Genomic DNA, 20,311 nt, shown 5'->3' with positions numbered 1-20,311 from the left:
TTCCTGATAGCCTCATACCACATGTAGTTCTTCCTCAAAGAAACACTTAAGGACTTCAAGTACAAGTCACAATGATGTCTGAAATAGCTCAAAAACAGACATAAAATTCTACTTGGTGGTGTTTAAGATTGTAGCACTTCTTTTCTTTACTGGATTTTTAAGGAGCCCCATGCATTCCACATCCAGGTTCACCTTTGTAGAACGTAAAATAATGAACCAATAGTTTGAAAGATATCACATCTATTTCTAGAATAATACCCTGTTTCAATCCATAATTTTAATGGGATTTTCTCCTGTTTAGGGAGAACCTGGTAAGAATGGTGCAAAGGGAGATCCAGGCCCAAAAGGCGAGCGTGTAAGTCATTTTAAAATACATGCAGAGAATTCTTCCAAGGAAGCCTGAACTCTGAATCGTTCCCCATACAAAATCCGGGGTTTTCTTCCGGAGACTTCTAACTTCACTGGTGGGTTTTTTTTGTTGTTGTTGCCAGGGTGAAAACGGCACCCCAGGTGCTCCTGGACCTCCTGGTGAGGAAGGCAAAAGAGGTGCAAATGGTGAACCCGGCCAGAATGGCGTACCTGGTACACCTGGAGAAAGGGTAAGCTGCTGTAGGTGACCATGCACTCTAGGTACATTTTGAGCTAATATGGACGCAGCAGAATCTGGCGTTCAAAATACTTTGAGGAGAAATTTGGCTCCATATCTGTTCTCAGCAAATTCCAGATGTGAAACTGGCTTACAAGACTGCAGAGAATTCTTATCAAGTTCCTTATCTGAATTGCAGCACGTGGATCTATCTCAGTCTAAAATAATTTCTTTCTGTTTTGATATTGAAGAAGCAGTAATCTTATAGACCTGAAGTTTGTATCAAAAGCTTTGTGCTGAAAGGCAACCTTAAAGTGTGAGAACTACACAGGGCTTGGGAAAAAAAAACCAAAAAAAAACAAACAAAAAAAACCCACAACAGATTTCAAAATCACTTCTCGGGTTACAAAAATGAACAATTGCAAAATTTCAGCTGTGGAAAGTGAAATTAATGCAAATTCCTCTACTTTCAGAATATGTCTTTATGTCAGCTTGTCAATAGATGTTCAATGTCAATAATGTCATTAACAACGATATTATCGGGCTGTCTTTATCAACGACGGGTTTTTTAGCTAGTATATTCAATAACTTCCCAAAGAACATTCTCACACAGGAATTCTTGAATTGATTTATTCCACACAATAAACAGAAACACCCTTACAAATCTTAGATTCCTGTTCTCATCTGAATCAAAGGAAATTGTGTACTGATCTGTTTATAACTCTTAATGTAATAATATTGATTGCAGTATTTGGTGAAGCTATGAGAAAACCAAAGATGCACAGTGAGCAATTTAATCATAATAAATATGTAAGTGGGGCAGCAAATTAAATTTGATAATTAAAATGTCTTGTAAGCAATGAAGATAGTAAATATAAACATTGTAATAATACAAAAGAGCTCTTTTCAGTATTCAGTTAGAAGAAAATAACTGCTCAAGACTGAATATGTTATTTTATTTTTTATATGAATTTAGAAAAATCATGAGTAAAGTAACTAATGCAGGGCTGGATAAAAAATAGTGGAGGACTGGCTATGATCTCAACGGTAGAGTTATATCCAAAGAGAAAATAATTCTGTAGACCTGCCACAGTGAAATGTCATTTCCACGTATTTCTTTCATTAATTTTCATAATAACATGTCTAAGCGTAAATAGTTTAGAAAAAACAGTTGCCATTACCTAAGTATTGCCTGTGATCCGTATTTTGTTCTTTAATTTGGCAGGGCTCCCCCGGTTTCCGTGGCTTACCCGGTAGCAACGGACTTCCAGGTGAAAAGGTACGAGTCTTCCTCTTAAAAAAAAACCACCCAAACTTCTGTGGAATCTGTGTGGATTTGAATGGGCAGTTTGAGATTCAGTATGATGCCAATTTCAATGCTGTGAATTTCAACATCTGTTTTTTAGGGTCCCGCAGGTGAACGTGGTAGCCCAGGTCCTCCTGGCCCAAGTGGACCTGCAGGAGAGCGTGGACAAGATGGAGGCCCAGGTCTTCCTGGAATGAGAGTAAGACGGGACATCTCCAAGAAAACGAGATAAACTCCATCAGAGATGGCTCATCTGAGCTGATACAACAGAGAAGTGCAGTTAGAAAAATTCAGTGCTGTTACTCATTCTTTCAAGTAGAGGACATCTGTTCGCCGTGTAGCAGATAACTATGCAGAGACAGGGAGCGTTCAGAGAACATCTGTCACAAGTGAACGGGGAAGCTTAGATGAGGCTGAACATGGTCCCCAGTCCCCCGAGTAGGCCGTGCACTATCATGAGATACAGCTTCAGTGTGGATTAGCTTTGGATTAGTTCCCGTGTTGTCTTATTTGCATTGTAGCAAATCTTAGAACGTATTATAAATTTTATTATGTTTCTTATATTTCATAGGTATTTGAGTTGTTGTGTTTAAATATTTTATATTTGAAGTATTATTTAAATAACCTTGAATTTAAAAATTCAATAGGTAAATTATACATTGATACATATGAATACCTAAGTATTTATTATATTTATTGCTTATTTGCAGTTAATGCAAATAAACTGTTGCTCAGATTTCGTAGTACATATTAAGAAGCTTTTCAGAGAGAACCTATTGTGTGATGTGTAATATGTAATATGTAAAATTGTAATAACATTCTGTGAGCTATACTAAGAATTAGCAACTGCTGACAAGTAGTACACTGAAATTCTAAAGTCAGCCTTACCGCAGGCTTCTGGGAGTTAAATAAGATTTGATTGGAAATTAAATGAATTATTTAAAATACCACAAAAATAATTTTTAAAAACTTAAAACAAGTTAACTAAAAATATGTTAAAAGCTGTGTTGATTTTAAGGACAAGGACATAGTGAAAATTATTTCATTCTTTGATTTTTACCATCTGAAATTAATTTGCTTCCCAAATAATGAAAGAATACAAGTGTTGTGCACATTGGTTCATGTCTGATGCCTTGTTTAAATACAACGAATCTCAGAGAAAGCAATAAACTCCTAACAAAAGAATTTGTTAGCTTTCTCCAATTTTTCCTCTTAATGGGAGGGAGGGAATGAGATGAATTTTAATCTTTATTGAAGCAGTTAAAACCAAGCAGGTGGTTTTAAATATATTTTTATATATTTATATTTAGGTATTGTAACTTAATACTACACATTTTAAACTGAAGAATGCCACTTTTTTTTTTTTTTTTTTTCTTAAATTATAGGGTTTGCCCGGAATTCCAGGAAGCCCAGGAAGCGATGGGAAACCTGGCCCTCCGGTATGTACATTGTGCAAATATTTTATACTGGTCTTCCTACTGACCTTACCCTCATCCACAGTACCTACGAGACAGGTTGTTATCATAGTCAGATTAATTGTCTCTTTTTTTGTTGTCTTGATAGAACGTTCTGTAAATCTTGTCACTTAATACTATTTAAAATACAAAGTATACAGAAGCTTAGTTGAAAAATGCATAGTAAGTTTTGAATGACTGTCTAGCCTTACCTCGCCTTGACTCATTATTTAATGAGTTACAGACATTCATGTATTTCCCCTGGCAGATGCCATGTCTTCATTTCTTTTTTGCTTATCCCAGGGTAATCAGGGTGAATCTGGCCGTTCTGGTCCCCCTGGCCCTCCGGGCCCCCGTGGTCAGCCAGGCGTAATGGGTTTCCCTGGTCCTAAGGGCAATGAGGTGAGTGGGATTTCTCCACTTCTCCTGTGCTTATGCTTGATCAGTCAAATGGTAAAATAAGTTGCTCCATAGTGGGGCTGGCTGGTGCTGCAGCTTTAAGTTACTGTACGCTGACCGGAACAGGTATTTTAAATGTGATTGTTCTCTTTTGCAAGGGTGCACCAGGTAAGAATGGAGAAAGAGGCCCTGGTGGACCACCTGGAACACCTGTAAGTTTCATTCACATTTTGTTTAATAATAGAATTAATTTAGTAATGACATATTGTTAATAATAATTGGGTGAGTCTTACAAAAATTATACCAACACATAACCATATCCTGATTTTGCCTTTGTATAGGGTCCTGCTGGGAAGAACGGTGATGTTGGCCTCCCAGGTCCTCCTGGACCTACTGTAAGTGTAGTGGTCCCATCATAAGAGGCAGTTACCAGTTATTGCCAAGGTGGTCTGGCATCTACAGAGAGAGACTGTGAATTTAGGGGAAGGAAAATATTTTTAATTATTAAAGTAATCTCCTTCTATGAAGACAAATAAAAGAGCTCTTCTTTGCTATTATTTTAATAAATTAATGCTCAAAATTCTGTTAGAAAAACCTGGGTCAGGTGTACCTGGTATAAGTTGAAATGAAAAGTCAGTTTAGAGCTCTTGGGGATCTACCACCTTTTCAAACTGAAGCATTTTTTTTTTGCTCCCTGTAACGTTTCTCAGAGCTAGCATTTCGGACTAGTATCAAGTATAAATTTGCCTGCTGAATTACATCCAAATGTTGGAGTGAAAAGAGCAAATACCAGAACGCCAAGATACATTAGTCTTTGGGACTGTGCAGTGTCGTCATGATAAGGAGGCCTAAATCAGAGGGGGTGTGGAGGTGTTTCTATGTTGAAATGTTCTCAGACAATTTTGTATTTTTTTTTCTCTTTTGTTTGATTCTAGGGTGCTTCTGGGGAGAGAGGAGAACCGGGACCATCAGGTCCACCCGGCCTCCAGGTACTGTGTGTTTGTTTTATTAGTTTCTGATTCTTCTTAAAAGACTAACAAACACACACACACACACTAAAAAAAAAAGGAGGCATCTAAGCATTTCATCAGGGTGCATGTCATTGTATTTTGAAGTAAGACAGATCAACAAGTTGACAAAAGTTACTGCTTAGTATTTCATGATTGCAGAGCAGATAGCTAGCTCAGTAGATTATGTCACGTAAAATCTCTAGCTATCAAATGAGCACCTCCTACTTTGTAAAGGATTGGAACGAGTTGGATGCACATCTTTGTGTCAAAAAAAATGCGCTAGATAGGCAAATGCCTAATTTATCTGTGTAACAAACAGACATGATTGCTTGATAATACTGTTCCTTCATATAGGGATTGCCTGGTGGACCAGGACCAGCTGGAGAGAATGGAAAGCCTGGAGAACCAGTAAGTAGTAGTTCCTTTTTCTTAAAACAACAAAAAAAATCTATGAAAAGCTCTAGCTAGATTGCGTTTCCAAATTCAGACAGCTATCAGCCCTCTGCAGAGCAGAGATGTCTGCTTTAATAGATAATAGTTGAGAGAAACAAATGTACTAAGTAAGGCACATGGATAACTTGCATTTGCTCATAAACAGGGGCCAAAAGGTGACATTGGAGGACCCGGATTCCCAGGCCCTAAGGTAAATCATAGAGCAACAGTTCTATAATTACATTAAGGAGTTAACGAACTATGAGCCTGACAACGAAGAATAACAAACACGTTTCTTTGCCACAGGGTGAAAATGGTATCCCAGGTGAACGTGGTGCACCAGGTCCTGCAGGACCTCCTGGAGCAAGAGGTGGGCCAGGTCCGGCTGGCTCAGAAGGTGCCAAGGTACCCACAGACTTGCTTGCTTCCTGCTATTATGTGCATCATTCAGGTTCATGTTCTCTTTTTTAATCTTTTCTGATTATTTTTTGTTACTCTGTAGGGTCCTCCTGGACCCCCTGGTGCCCCTGGAGGCACAGGGCTGCCTGGCTTACAGGGAATGCCAGGAGAAAGAGGAGCTTCTGGAAGTCCTGGACCAAAAGGGGATAAGGTACCACACCCACACATGTGCTCTGCCAGTTTTATGCTAACTCAGCGCTAGCTTCCCACAAGGCACTGGGTTTGTTCACGCCTTCACTTTTGGCCTGATTTCAGAGGTAGTGACTGTGTAGCAGTATTGTTGATTTAGCAGTGGGATATGGGTCCTGTATGTTAAAAACGATAGGATTTTTCACCTGGTTTAATATATGCTAAATATTTTGCTGTGGTAGATCTCTTGGGGGAGGGGTATGTCAAAACAGGTCTAACAAAGCTAGTAAACAATGAGAATAGTCATACCACAGGCAAATACTTTGGCATAGACTCCATTTTGAATCAATTTGTGTTTTTTTCCATCGAAGTATTCAGTATCTGATGCTGAATACTGGGCAGAATGTCATCCCCAATTTTAGATTTGTACGATCACATATTAAGGAAATCTGGTTATCGAGATACCCTCAGTGTGAGGTCCTCTCCTCAGTAATGTTGTAATTCTTCTTTTCCCCCATTATGTTCGTCTTATGCTTGCTTTTTACGTCTGGCTAGGGAGAACCTGGTGGCAAAGGGGCTGATGGCATTCCTGGTGCAAGAGGAGAGAGAGTGAGTACTCTTTATACATCTAGCAGTTTATCGCTTAGCTTCACATAGTCTACACTAGAACATGAGTAAACTTACAGGAAATAAATACAGTCTAGGAGAGGTGAAGTCATAATCCCAATTGTATTCATTGCAGCAATGCAAATCTGGTTTTGTAAACTAATTTAGACTTCATGCTAGCTTTTGTGATTACAGCTGCTTGGGTAGATATAATAGAATTGTAATCTTCTGCTTGCAAACAAGTCATTGGGACAGTGTTTTGGAGGGAAAGCACCCATACAAAAGTAGAGAAAATGTTACTAGCTTCCTAAATCTAGCTGCCTGATGAGGAAAATGCTGGCTATAATGAAGCACAAAAAGACGTGATGGTAGTAAGCGTTCTCATACAGGATATTTCCACAGGTTACTGCGTATGATATATTTATACAGCATCTACACATAAAGCAGACATTTGATACATAGACATATACTGCTTGCATGTACTCATTAGATATATACATCAAAATAATGAGAGATGACAAATATAAAAATGCAGCTTGTAGGAGTTAGAGGCAGTAGAAGAAATGTATTTGAAACCATCAGGTATACATTAAATTCTCAAGAAGGAAAAAAGTCAAGAGATGTTGAACATATACTGAAGAAATGTGGACCAATTATCTACACGAGAAGTTAGCGCAATGCATAACTTTTATTGTCTACCATTGAAAGAGACCTACTAAATTCAGGTGATTTTGGATTAGGTTTAGATGGGGGTGGGGAGAGGATAAATCAATTGGGGATCTCTCACATCACAAAATGGTGTGATCTGGAAGTGTCACTCCAAAACGTAGCGTGCAAGAGCACGCTGGCATTGTAGGCTTACTTCCATTTACATATCTTTAGAAACCTGTTTACACTGAAACATAAATGCTATCGGTTGAAATAGAGGAATTGACGTTGTCATATTTTGATACAAAATATATTATTTTCTAATTGTTTAGGGTAATGTAGGTCCCATCGGTCCTCCTGGTCCTGCCGGCCCACCTGGAGATAAGGTAAAGCATCCTCTATAATGATGTGTGATAGTGTAAACAGTCACACCGGCGGCTCTCTCAAGGGAAGAAGAAAAACACCTAGTAATCCTCCTGGTTCCTTACAGGGAGAGACTGGTCCAGCAGGTGCGCCAGGTCCGATGGGTTCCCGTGGTGGTCCTGTAAGTGATAGTACTTTTCTTCCAGTATAACTTCACTGTGGCTTCTCTAGCCTAGTATAGACATCAGTGTTGCACTGACCTTATCAGGAACACGTGTGGCTTGAGTTCAAAATAAATGAAGCACATTCAGCTCCTGGTGCCTGGGGATTTACAGGTACTAGGGGTTTCAGAAAATCAGTGCTTTTAGCACTGCAAAGGGGTTGGAGGGCTGCGGTGACAGGTCAGGGCAAGTGCGTGAGCAGCAGTTGTTTCCATCTTGTCTTACAGTTCAGTAAAGTTTTAAAAATACTCTTATATTTGCATTTTAGATTGATAAAACAGCACATTTGGATCTCAGCTGGATCTGGGAAACACCATGGATTTTGCTCAGGGTTTATAGAGGTGGAACTGAGATCAGTTTGTCACACTTTAGATAATTGTCTGATAATTCCTGAACAGTTGTTTTTAGAGCTTAGGAGCAACTGCTGTTTTGTTAGGTTTTTTCCCTCCAAAGGCTAATAAGACGAAGAAACTTCGGCGGTATTCATGGGAGTGTTCTCTAACTTGTAAAGTGAAGTCTGTCTTTCTAACATCTTCCATTGCTGACATGCTGTTTTCTACAGGGTGAACGAGGAGAACAAGGTCTTCCTGGACCTGCTGGCTTCCCTGGAGCTCCAGTAAGTATAAGTACTTAAAAGCAATTGGGTATGATTATCAAGGGTTTAGTTTCTCTAAGTTCCTCCACATCTCAGAAGGGCTTGCTGTAACCCCTTTAATATACATACCTGCTGCACACGTCTGATTCGTTTGCTACTCTTTCTGTACTCTGTCACATAGAGCAAAATCTCTGTATCCTTCCCTTCCTGTACAGGTAGACCAAAGCAGCTCAACTGCATTCACATTTAATTTAATATTTACATTCCCTTCAGAAGAGTATCTGTATAGGGTTTCTTATCACAGTGATACCATCTGCATTTTTTGAGTCGTAAAATAACAATGTAATTATTCTACAGGGCCAAAATGGGGAACCTGGTGGGAAAGGAGAAAGAGGCCCACCTGGTCTAAGAGGAGAGGCTGGACCCCCTGGAGCTGCAGGTCCACAAGGTGGTCCTGGTGCACCAGTAAGTTCTTGCTGTTCCTTATTGCTACAAAGAGAAGTTTCTTCAGTTCTCCCTTGGCCTCAAGGTGGCTGGGCCCAAATGCAAGCATTTGAACTGCCTGAAACTTAATGACGCTTCCTATAATCTTAATCTATTTGTCAAATCATTTGTTTTTTCTGTTTCCTTCCATGTAGGGTCCACCTGGTCCCCAAGGAATAAAAGGAGAACGTGGGTCTCCTGGAGGCCCTGTGAGTATCTCTTTGACTCAGTCACTGATAAATGAGTCTGTTACAACAAACATTCTGTAAATGAAAAACAAGACCTTCAGTGACTTCGATATCTGCAGTTCAAGAATAATTAAAGTGTTCCACAAGGAGTAATTAAAGTTGAGGTGTTTAGTGATCTGGATTACATTGATTTTAATATAAGGTGCCAAAATTGCTTTTGGCACAAGGACCCGAGGCTATAAAATGGCTTATCTCAACAGTTATTAGATTTGCATGCCGTCTTTGCCAAGTTTCTCTGAGCCCATTAGTTCACCTTTGAAGAGCGTTTGGGACCTTCCCTTGCAAAGCAAAACAACAAACAAAAAAAGTGAACTTCTTGTTTCGTTCCAGGTCATTTAATTCAGGTTTTACGTAAAACAGCTAAATAGAATTCTAAGTCAGTCAGCTGTTGTATAAAAATCAGTTTGTTCCTGGTTTTCCAATCTTCAGAAAATGCTAACTAAGAGTATTGGTGTCTTACAGGGTGCTGCTGGGTTCCCTGGTGCTCGTGGTCTACCTGGTCCCCCTGGTAACAATGTAAGTGTCTTAGCCCCCTTTGCTTTCATTCTTACCTTTTGGATATATTTAGACATATCTTAATGTATTAAACTATATTGAGCTCTATGTACCTTGACATGAATATCACATAAGCAAAAGCATTCTGAATACGACGTTTGGCCTTACGGAAAAAATTCTGCAAAAGCAAGTTTACTTTCCTCTCATTTCATATGGAATAGTAAGTAATTCATTCACTTACTGTCTTGATCCTCCTCCTCCTATTATGCTTTGCTTTCCAAAGGCCATCAGAGTTAGTGGAGTCCTCCTCCTGGGTCAGGTCCCCGAGCATGTCCGTTGGTGGCAGACATCCGTCTTCTTTCTTGCTCTTTTCTGATGCAAGAAATAGTCAAGTCAAGATCTTGAACCGATACGCATTTTCAAAACTACGTTTTGTAGATCACTGCAGATTTGTTTTTAGTTGCCTGTAGGATGGAATGGTGTTAGATTTAACTGCCTTGGGACAGAGGAGTTTGGAAAGGTTCTTGTGGCAATCAGAAATTTCTCTCTTATGCTATGGCCTGCATCTGAAGTTTAATCTACCAGTCTGCAGTGTGCTATTACAAGAATGTATGCTGATGCATCAGCTAATTCCTGTATTTTATACAATATCTGTGTGTGAACAAAAGCTGTTTCGTAATGTCCTTGCATGTTCAACATGCACCTATTTGTGACGTGCATAGTAAAAATCAGATTCTGCTTTCTGATTCTTTAAAAATTAAGAAAATACAAAAAATACAGCGGATTTGCCCATTTTAAAATCAAAATGATAAGTTATCCTTTGTTGTCTGGTAACTGAGATATAAAGTAAGAAAACTTTTACACTTGAATTAACAGATTTTTATTTTCTGTCTTACGGTTACAGGCAGACAGAAATTAGAATATTGCTGAATATAAGAAAAAAGTAGGCTTTTATTTGAATTACTGTTAAAGCCAACATAATTCTTGTCACCGACTGGCTAAGCTAGGAGTTTTAATGAAAGACATTTCATTCTGCGCGTGTCCAAGACAAGACACCACCTTAAACGTATCTGGCATGAGTGATTCAAGAAATCAGTGGGGTCTGCCACTATTTCAAATTTCTGTGGCAGAGCCCTGAGTGAGGAACGTGTATCCTGCGTTGGATGCATTACAAACACTGGGCACCCAAACTGTGCAGGCGTTGCATTATGCAAACCTCATGTCTAGACAGCAGGGGGAAGAAAATCAGGTTTGAAAGTGGTAGGTGAAAGGATTCTCTTTATAAGACCAGACGGATTTGGGTGCACAGAGGGTTGGACCCCAAATCCACCTTCAGGCAATGAATCAAACCTGGTTGGCTTTCATGAGGAAAGGTCAAGACCGGTAAGCGTGTGCTGGTGTTTCAGTTAACACAGCTCACACTCTTCTCTTTAAAATTCCTTTTAGGGTAGTCCAGGTCCCCCTGGTAGTGCAGGGCCCGCAGGCAAGGATGGGCCTCCCGGACCCCCTGGTAGCGCTGGTTCTCCGGGCGGTCCAGGACCTGCTGGAACAAGAGGTGAGCCTGGCACACCAGGTGAAAAAGGGCCACCAGGCGCACGAGGAGAAAGGGTAAGTACGCACCCAGCCAGGGACCATTATACTAACTGAGAAGGATTATGTTTGTCAAGAATAAGAAGCCACCTATTGAACGTCAGAGATGCTCAGTATTGACTGATCTGACCTTTTCCTAAACAGGGGCCACCAGGAGAAACAGGTCCTCAAGGCATCGTGGGCGGCCGGGGTAACACAGGTTTGCCAGGTCTGCGTGGCCCGAGCGGCCCACCCGGCATGGCGGGTGCCAAGGTGAGAGCGCATTTGCTGCAGCAATAGCCTCAAAGCTAACGCAATGACTATAATTCAGCTGCTAAAAATAGCTTTGTGTTACAACAAGCAATGCATGTGTTACATTTTTAGTGCAGACTACAGAATTTACAGTTCTTTTTGTTTACATTTATAACATCAGGCTTTAAAATGTCTGGTAACCAGCAGCTGTGGGATGTGAGGTTGTCTTTAATCTCTCTTACCAAGAGGCCTGGATCAGAAGTATATAACCAGCTTCACCCACTTAGGAGGTCAATGGGCTATAAACTCTCCTTGAGACAAGAACTGAGTCATAGTTTCACCTACTGCAAGTTGTTTATCTTTGATTAGTTCTCGGTACGTTTCTTGCTTAATATTATGACCCACACAGGAAAACACTTGCACCTCCCTCCAGAAGAGGTGGTGTGAGGCCTGGTTTGTATTTTATCGCTCATATTGTGATAGACCAGCATGTTTTTGTTAACTGCTTTGGCTATTGTTTTTGGGCACATAAGAAGGGAGATACCCATTTCTTAGTTGACAAAACAATAATGCTCCTCGGGTTCAGTGGCCTTGCGTGAAGATTGGTAGCAATGAAAAGAAACCAGTTTGGCCAAGTTTTTAATCTTTCTTACGTTTTTATCTATCTTATCTATCTACTTATTTTGAGTATTCATAATCACCAAAGTCACGCTGGCCCTTCACTTTATTAGGTCTCCTTCATAATCGCTACAGATTTAAAGACGTATAATATGGTGGTATTGCCTAAGTACATCATCTGCAAGAAAATCCTTTCCCTTTTATGTTCAGGGTGAAGATGGTAAACCAGGCACCAATGGTGTCCCTGGAGAACGCGGTGCTCCCGGTCCACAAGGTCCTATTGGACAAAGAGGCTTACCTGGAGAGCCTGGCAGAGATGTGAGTGGAGGTGTTAGGCCCGCCTGCTAGCTTGTGAGTTACAAACAGGAGACTCGGGGAGTAAATACGCGTTAAGGTTCACAGAGTCTCCCTCGAGTGCCTGATGCACAGGGACCTGGGCAGATTACATCCTCACGTGAGGTGGTGTAGCCCCGTGTCTCTGCTATACCTTTTGCAACCTGTGTCCCCCATCTCTGCCTCACTTGGAACTGCACAAGAGACTGCGCTGCCTGTACGCCTACAAAATAATGCAGGTCTGATAGATCTCTTGTGGGTCTCTCCACCTCCAGGAACTCTTCCTTCCTGAAAGCTTTCTCTTTCTTTGATCAGCATTATTTAAGCTTACTGGAAAACAAGCTGTCTGTTCGTTATCCAGCTTATGCACACTCTTTTTTTCCAGGGTAACCCTGGCTCAGATGGCTTGCCTGGACGTGATGGATCCCCAGGAGGCAAAGTAAGAAATCACCAATATCTTTAGATTGCCAAATAAACGTTATGCAGAGATGACAATATACATAGCTGGTTCTGTGCTAATATAAAACTTGTTCCTTGAATCTCTTATGCTCCATTGAATATACTCTTTACATTGTAGTTCTGTAAAACGTTAAATTTCTTATCCTGTCCGCTGTGACTACCTGCAGGGTGACCGTGGTGAAAGTGGCTCTCCTGGCCCTCCAGGACCTCCTGGTCACCCTGGTCCTGCAGGTAGCAACGGTGCACCTGGAAAAGCTGGTGAAAGAGGATTTCAGGTAAGACCAAAGTAGACGGCTTACTGCTTATGTACATACCTTTCCCACGCAGTGTCCGTCTCATGCTTCCAAATGCTTCTTCCAAACTACATAAAGTGGAAGTTTGGAAGAGTCATACATTTCTTACTATCATAGGTTCTTGGCATTGAGGACCTCTTTTATTAGAACATCAAGGGGAACCACATCACAGTTTATGTTCCTGATCACTGTATATAAATTAAGCTCAAAAATCAGTGTACTCCTTAGGATGCCAAAAAGCACATCATCCCACCAGGCCCTATCTTAATTTCTATCCCATCTGGTGCTCATGCAGCACAAGCGACATTATTTATTTAAACTAAGGGAGTAACTTTGGAAGTCTTCAAGTTATTTCTGAGAAGTGCTGACGCCAGCACAGCTTGAGCACTGAGCACCTCACAAAATGCAGAAGGGGTCCAGTGCATGTGGTGTGTATCAGTGCCTACAAGCAGCTGAGTAAGACTAACATCGGTAGAAAAAGGAACCGACCAGAATTCTTGCGTATGGAATTTCCCCTTGTTTCCCAACGGCTGCTGGCTTTGAACGTACTGCTTACCTGGAGATAAAAAGGCAGTCTAGTCAACGCCAGGTTGATCCATGCCATCTTATTCCTGTTGTGTCACAGGGTCCCCCTGGCCCTCCTGGCTCTGCTGGTCCTGCTGGTGCTCGAGGTCCTGCTGTAAGTAATTTTTGAAGTATTTGTGATAACAGACACTCACTATTTCTTGTTATTTGTGCATTTTTCTTATTTCATTATGTATTCCTTTTACTCTGAATCTACTCTTAAAGGGTCCTCAAGGTCCTCGTGGTGATAAGGGTGAAACTGGTGAGAGAGGCAGCAGCGGCATAAAGGGTCATCGAGGATTTCCTGGTACTCCCGGTCTCCCTGGTCCACCTGTGAGTATTTTGCATTGGGTTGGGAATTACATCTGGTTTTAGTTCCTGTGGTTTGGGTCCCAGGTAACTAGTAAGCGTCAACTAATTTACTGAGGAATGAAAAAGGTATAAAGAACCTGTGTGTACTTTGGTTGTCAAATGTGTTCTAAAGTCCAGATTCCCTGAACCAACCTGAGAGAACTGCTGCTAGGAGCTAAAGCTGGGTTTGCTAAAACCCCTTTGAGCTACAGGTCTGCCTTTGCCTGGAACAAACGCTTCTCCCGTTTGTTTGCATAGGCTATTCCTGATTAAATTGTAAAAGATAGAAATAGGGGTTGAAATATTTGTCTATTAGAAATCTGTGCTGGACGGACATTTTAAATGCAAGGAAAAGCTACTCGGAGTCCAAAGACCTCTCTCTTGTCATGCATCTTTTGCCCCAATTAATACTAGGGCAAAATGAGCACAAAATCGTAAAGTTTGTAAACTGCTGAATTGTAAACATGCATTACCATTTTGAGCAGTTCTTAATGGCTAAGAGAATTGAAAGGTAATGGACAGGCATGCCCTAGGTATTTACGACAACTAAAAATCTGATTTATACCAAAAAGAACTATTAATAGCATTCATGATACCAGCAAGAATCAAGGAACCAAAACTGACCTAGTTAATTTACCAATGATGTCAAAAAGGTGCAAGAGTTAACTATAAATGCCACCAATACCAACCTATTTAACAAGACAATACAACAGGAGTAAAAAAAAAAAAAAAAAGTCTAATAAGTGTTCATTTACGCTATGACAGCAAGATGGTCAATCAGTTTTAAACATATAGCTTAGTTTTTTGAGGTGCATATAGAGCAAATTTTTTAATGCATTTGAAAACATGTTTGTCTAGTTATTTAAATAACTTGACTGGTAATATGATTTTATGGTAATATGCAGAATTTGGGGCCTCTAGCTATGTATTCTTACGAATACAAGATTTCATCCAAAGTTTGTTGATGTCAGTTGGCTTTCTTGCATTTTGGATGATACTGCATCACTGATATTTTCATACACAGAACGTGTGATAATTTCTTCTAGTTAAAAAATAGCAACCATTCTTTCTCATACGTGACATAGGGTTTTTATAAGGATATGTTACATAAAATCTTAAAGATGTTTCAACGTCTCTATGTAAGGTACATCCAGCTAGATACAAAATATTCCTGGGAGGTGTATGACTGACTTCTCTTTTCTTCATAGGGTCCCCTGGGTCCACAAGGTGCAATTGGAAGTCCAGGAGCTTCAGGTGCAAGGGTAGGAAAAACTCCTTGCTTAGCGTAACTGGAAGGAAGATTCAGGCTCTGTAGTTAAAAACCAGAAAAATACATTTTTTTAGACTTTGCCATCTTAACAGGCAGCAGCTGAAGACAGACACCTGATAAATCATACAGAACTGTTTGAAATCTCTCACAAAGTATTTCTGAATTTGAGATTATCTGTTAAACTATTTTGACCATGTTATTTGTGTTCAATGTTGTTCTAGGGTCCCCCAGGACCAGCTGGGCCACCTGGAAAAGATGGTACAAGTGGGTATCCAGGTCCAATTGGTCCTCCTGGCCCTCGTGGTAACAGAGGTGAAAGCGGCCCTGCAGTAAGTAACTTGTGCACACTCAACCAAACAAGTCTTCAGGAATTACTCATAGAACATAGGGTGCTCTCCCACTTAGATATCTCCCTCGGAAAATTCTGTATTTCATGGACAGAGTTAGTGCTAGGAGGTATCTAGCCATCAAGGCTAAATCCAAAAAAAACCCCAGATCATTGGGAGTAAATCCAAAAAAACCCCCAGATCATTGGGAGTTCAGTGTAACCATTGATGCACTTGGGCTAGTCTCAGACAATCATTGATTTTTCTGTCTATCATGGGAAGGCAGGGTCTCCACTTCAGAGCACAAACTCCCTTTATGCCTTGGAAGCTACGAGGCGGGTTTCCCAGACTCCTCTAGAGGAGAGGCCAGCACTGCAAAGGTCACCGGCGTAGTCGCTTCTCCTAAAGCCAAGAAATGGTTACGCTCTGGATTTTGGTGGAAAGGGTTCCTTCTCCTTCTCAACGTCCAGCCAGAAGAAGGACAGTCGCAGCTTGACAAAATTAGGAAAAGAAAATTCCCGTTTTAGGAAAATAAAGGCCTGAGAAGTCTAACACATGTTTATACCTAGCAAGTGCCATTATTTACTGAATAAGTAAGTTAGATGTTTATGTGAGAATTCTCATTTTTTTTTCAGGTTAGGGCCCACACAGACTTTTAGTTTTAACCTGTGATCTATAGTCAGCGCTATGTTCACTAATTTTTTAGGGTCCACCAGGCCAGCCTGGTCTTCCGGGTCCTTCTGGTCCTCCTGGTCCATGTTGCGGTGGTGTGGCTTCCCTGGGTGCTGGTGAAAAAGGTCCAGTGGGCTATGGGTATGAATATCGAGATGAGCCAAAAGAAAATGATATCAATCTGGGTGACATCATATCTTCCATGAAATCAATTAACAACCAGATTGAAAACATCATTAGTCCTGATGGGTCACGGAAGAATCCAGCTCGTAACTGCAGAGATCTGAAATTCTGCCATCCTGAGCTCAAGAGTGGTATGTGAGGTTTTCATTTTCACCAGTGGTAGCAGACGAATGCTATTGTCTTTGAGTATTTAAGTGCAGATATCTGCTATAAAAATCTTTCGATACGTTTTTTTCTTAAACAAATGTCATGATAAAAATGATAAATATAATAATAATTTTAAACTTTAATTTACTATGCACTTACGCAGTAAGTGCACTGACTTCCCTCTGACTTCAACTCCACTCCATACATGCTTATAAGTGAACATTTGTTTAAGTAATTTTATGGAAAAAAACCCCATGACAAGTATAACTTCTATATTTACTTCAAATGTCAGTCATATTACAGTATACTGAGTATGAACTCAGTAGATTTTTCAATTATCTTATTTTCTGTGGCATCTCTTCTATCAAAATTAATATGCTTCCTAACTTGGCTCAGGAATCTGGCAGACAGATAAGCTTCACCATCATGCAGTCAGATTCTTCTCCAAATATATTAAGCCCCTTAACTTTTTGTTTTACCTCTAGGAGAGTACTGGATTGATCCTAACCAAGGCTGCAAGATGGACGCTATTAAAGTATACTGTAATATGGAAACTGGTGAGACATGCCTCAACGCTAACCCCAGCACTGTGCCAAGGAAAAACTGGTGGATCAGCGGAAGCAGTGGAAGGAAACACGTTTGGTTTGGAGAATCTATGAATGGAGGCTTCCAGGTAAGAAATTGCCACAGTTAACAGCCCAAAACGTAGTACACATATTGTACTTGCAGAGTACGTTGCAACACTCTAGTAAATAATCCTGAAATCAAACTAAGCTAAACTATTTAGTATGTGAAATAATAACTATATGGACCAGCCCGAGCCGTGACTAAACAAACACTGTTGGTTATGCCTTGTACTCTGCAGTTCAGCTATGGAGATCCCGAGCTTCCAGAGGATGTGTCGGAAGTTCAGCTGGCCTTCCTCCGCATCCTCTCCAGCCGCGCCTCCCAGAACATCACCTACCATTGCAAGAACAGCATTGCCTACATGGATCAAGCCAGTGGAAATGTTAAAAAAGCTCTGAAACTGATGAGCTCTGTGGAAAGTGAGATCAAGGCTGAAGGAAACAGCAAATTCACCTATGCTGTTCTGGAAGATGGCTGTACTGTAAGTAAACAAGAATTTAGTATGATAGTTTAATAAATGATTCCCTCTAGAGGACTAGACCCATAATAAAAGAAGAGAGCACTTTGCATCAGCTGGGTAAGGAAAGGACACAGTTACACCTAATTGGGGCAATTTAGATTCTCTAGGCCAGATGTGCCACTCCTGTAGCAACTGTAGAAATGAGGTGTGCTCCCATTTAAATCTGTGCTTTACAGGTATCGCCTTGCTTTAGAGTCAAAGTCAGCGAAGTCACAGTGACCAAGTTTTGAACCATCCTGTGTCAAGTTTAAAACTAAGTCATACCAAAAAGTGAGGGCCAGCTGATGCAAGCCATGGGCTATGATTATGGGAAGGGGCAAACACAGTCATTTCACAGGTGCAACACTGCTTTACTGTACCTCGCTCACCGCAGCAGAAAGTGCTGGAGAGGCGCAGTAACATCGATGGGCAGCTGCAGCCTTTTCGGTAACAGATCCAAAACACCATCTACAATTTCTCCCTCCTGCTGTCTAAGGTCCCAAAAGCACAACCACCACTGACATAAATGACAAACCTGCCATTTAAGGATGCACGAACACATCTACTTTGTAGCTGTTTTGTGGCCATTTAACATGAACAGCTACCTCATTACTACTGTCACTTTTTCCTGAGGCTAAAACCACTTTCCAAGCAGAGCAGCCATTTTGTGCCATCGCCCAGCAGGCAGAGCACAATTTCCCTCCTAAATCAGGGCACCGGCATCACTCCAGAGTACTCTGCTGCCCATCAGGGACCCCATCCCTTCTGAGCCTCAAGGTCGGCAGCCCCCCAGGACCTCACATAAAAGGTCCAGAGAAGAATGTCTGTCTGTTCATTGCTACAGAGAGTGCAGCCAGTTTTCACGGTGTTGAGAGGGACACATGACCAGAGAAAGTATGAAATCCAGTAAACCGTAGGATAACTTTCACATAGCCCAATGCTGATTTCTCTAATGTGTGTTTTTGTTTGTTTTCTTTTTAACTTCACAGAAACACACTGGTGAATGGGGTAAAACAGTCTTTGAATACAGAACGCGCAAGACAATGAGGTTGCCTGTGGTTGATATCGCACCCATAGATATTGGTGGTCCTGATCAGGAATTTGGCGTGGACATTGGCCCGGTCTGCTTCTTATAAGTCAAAGATCCTGCTCTTTCTGAAACCCCAGCAAACAGATTCACACTCCAACCGTGCTCCTTTGTTTTAGCCTTGTCAGCTAGTACAGGTGACCATCTGTAGCCCAGTTATTTATTAACAAAATTTCTGGGGGAAAAATCAATTTGATATCAAGGGTTATTTTTTTCGCTATTACACAAAGTACAGTAAAAATGCTTTTTTGCTCTATTTTTTTTTACCAAATTCCATCTTCAAAACATGTCTCCGTGGTGCTATAATACAACTTCAACACTTAATAAAACAACACTGTGTTCTATTAGTTGAATGTTAGCCAATTTACAAAGCACTGATTGCTCCCAGTACCAAAGTTTACCCTTCTTTCTAAGATGCAGTCCATAAAGCTAGTAAGGCCTCCCTGTTTCAACTACCTCAACACGGACAGAAACTGGGATGTGTCTGATGAGTCAAACCAAAAATCAATCAAAACATATCAGACCCAGTGGTCAATTCAGTGGAATAATTTGGTACAAAATTGTCTATTTCTGTACTGATTAGCTGTGAAAAAGTACAGTGTATTTTAAGACTTTGATACCTTAATGGCAGTAGTCACCATAATTTTATTGTTGGATTGTATTCTGTTATCAAAGGTGCTTCTCTACTTTCCTGTCGTTGCTGGTCAAGACCACTAAAATTAGGGAAGTGTAAAAGACTAATATGATGGTGCTAATGTATTTTTTCACTCCTAACTCTGCAAGTCAGGGTTATTGACTTGCTTTTTAAAAAAAAAAAAAAAGTAAAGGATTTAAAGCAATTATAAATGTCTCCTGTCAAAGATTGTCATTGGCATGTCATAGCCGAGAACTTCATCCCTTCACTCTGTCAAAGTCAATAAAGATGCAAAATTGTGAATTTCTTCTGTCACGTTAACACATTTATAGTGTTGAAGGTTAACCATCTTTGTAAGCTTTTATATGGTTGTTGGTCTATTCCTTACAGAGACACATAATAAAATATCTTAATAAAACTCCTTGTTGTTTCATAAAACTGACGACTTCTTTTAATTTTACTATTTGTGTCTCTTTTTTTTTTTCCAAACAAATTATTAAGGCAGGACACAACTCTGGTACCACTCTTACCTCATTTTTCTAAGATAATTTGTTTGAAGGACAGCTTGGTGATCCTCAGGGATGCAGTTGAGTGCGTCGTACTATGAAATGTTCTTTCTTACTTTTTCCACTTCTCTCCATCCAGTGGCTCATTTTTTCGAGCGTGGTGAGCTTCTCTGACTATCAGCATGGATTTGGCTCCAACAGCAAGATCCAAAACAGCGCCCATGCACCTAGGCAGATCAGTTTGGACAAAATGTAAGAGTTTAATCCTCCCTCCCCATAAAAACCCTGCCTTGGTCTAAATAAATAGGCTGTCATAGGCTACTAACTTTTCAGATGGCAGCTTTAAATAAATGGCTGAAGGGTCTCCTACAGTTTGATGTAGGAGCTGCACCAGCAGGCTGATGGAGCTGGCAATCTGAGCATCTTGATATTTTTTTATGGCCATTGGAGCTGCACAACTAAGTCCATCCCCAGATCTTAGCAAAAA

The 20,311-nt window shown here is 40.6% G+C and overlaps 1 protein-coding gene across 1 annotated transcript in view; it reads left to right on the top strand.

The window, feature by feature from the left end:
- Positions 1–19,756, top strand: part of COL3A1 (collagen, type III, alpha 1) — a gene marked incomplete at its 5' end in the record, with an annotated part of 25,609 nt that extends 5,853 nt beyond the window's left edge. The window contains 33 exons of the mRNA XM_010297198.1: positions 302–355; positions 492–599; positions 1,812–1,865; positions 1,993–2,091; positions 3,278–3,331; positions 3,650–3,748; positions 3,904–3,957; positions 4,087–4,140; positions 4,681–4,734; positions 5,110–5,163; positions 5,354–5,398; positions 5,494–5,592; positions 5,690–5,797; positions 6,331–6,384; positions 7,362–7,415; positions 7,520–7,573; positions 8,176–8,229; positions 8,566–8,673; positions 8,847–8,900; positions 9,402–9,455; positions 10,881–11,042; positions 11,169–11,276; positions 12,084–12,191; positions 12,592–12,645; positions 12,833–12,940; positions 13,584–13,637; positions 13,748–13,855; positions 15,082–15,135; positions 15,365–15,472; positions 16,176–16,455; positions 16,957–17,144; positions 17,337–17,579; positions 18,587–19,756. Coding sequence (XP_010295500.1) covers positions 302–355; positions 492–599; positions 1,812–1,865; positions 1,993–2,091; positions 3,278–3,331; positions 3,650–3,748; positions 3,904–3,957; positions 4,087–4,140; positions 4,681–4,734; positions 5,110–5,163; positions 5,354–5,398; positions 5,494–5,592; positions 5,690–5,797; positions 6,331–6,384; positions 7,362–7,415; positions 7,520–7,573; positions 8,176–8,229; positions 8,566–8,673; positions 8,847–8,900; positions 9,402–9,455; positions 10,881–11,042; positions 11,169–11,276; positions 12,084–12,191; positions 12,592–12,645; positions 12,833–12,940; positions 13,584–13,637; positions 13,748–13,855; positions 15,082–15,135; positions 15,365–15,472; positions 16,176–16,455; positions 16,957–17,144; positions 17,337–17,579; positions 18,587–18,733 — 3,090 coding nt within the window. The remainder of the gene's footprint in view (positions 1–301; positions 356–491; positions 600–1,811; positions 1,866–1,992; positions 2,092–3,277; positions 3,332–3,649; positions 3,749–3,903; positions 3,958–4,086; positions 4,141–4,680; positions 4,735–5,109; positions 5,164–5,353; positions 5,399–5,493; positions 5,593–5,689; positions 5,798–6,330; positions 6,385–7,361; positions 7,416–7,519; positions 7,574–8,175; positions 8,230–8,565; positions 8,674–8,846; positions 8,901–9,401; positions 9,456–10,880; positions 11,043–11,168; positions 11,277–12,083; positions 12,192–12,591; positions 12,646–12,832; positions 12,941–13,583; positions 13,638–13,747; positions 13,856–15,081; positions 15,136–15,364; positions 15,473–16,175; positions 16,456–16,956; positions 17,145–17,336; positions 17,580–18,586) is intronic.
- Between the last annotated feature and the right edge of the window lie 555 nt (positions 19,757–20,311).

Source organism: Phaethon lepturus, unplaced genomic scaffold (genome assembly GCF_000687285.1).
Source record: "Phaethon lepturus isolate BGI_N335 unplaced genomic scaffold, ASM68728v1 scaffold12711, whole genome shotgun sequence".
Lineage (NCBI taxonomy): Eukaryota > Metazoa > Chordata > Aves > Phaethontiformes > Phaethontidae > Phaethon > Phaethon lepturus.
Note: the sequence above shows the minus strand (reverse complement) of the source record. Positions and strands in the feature narration are given on the sequence as shown.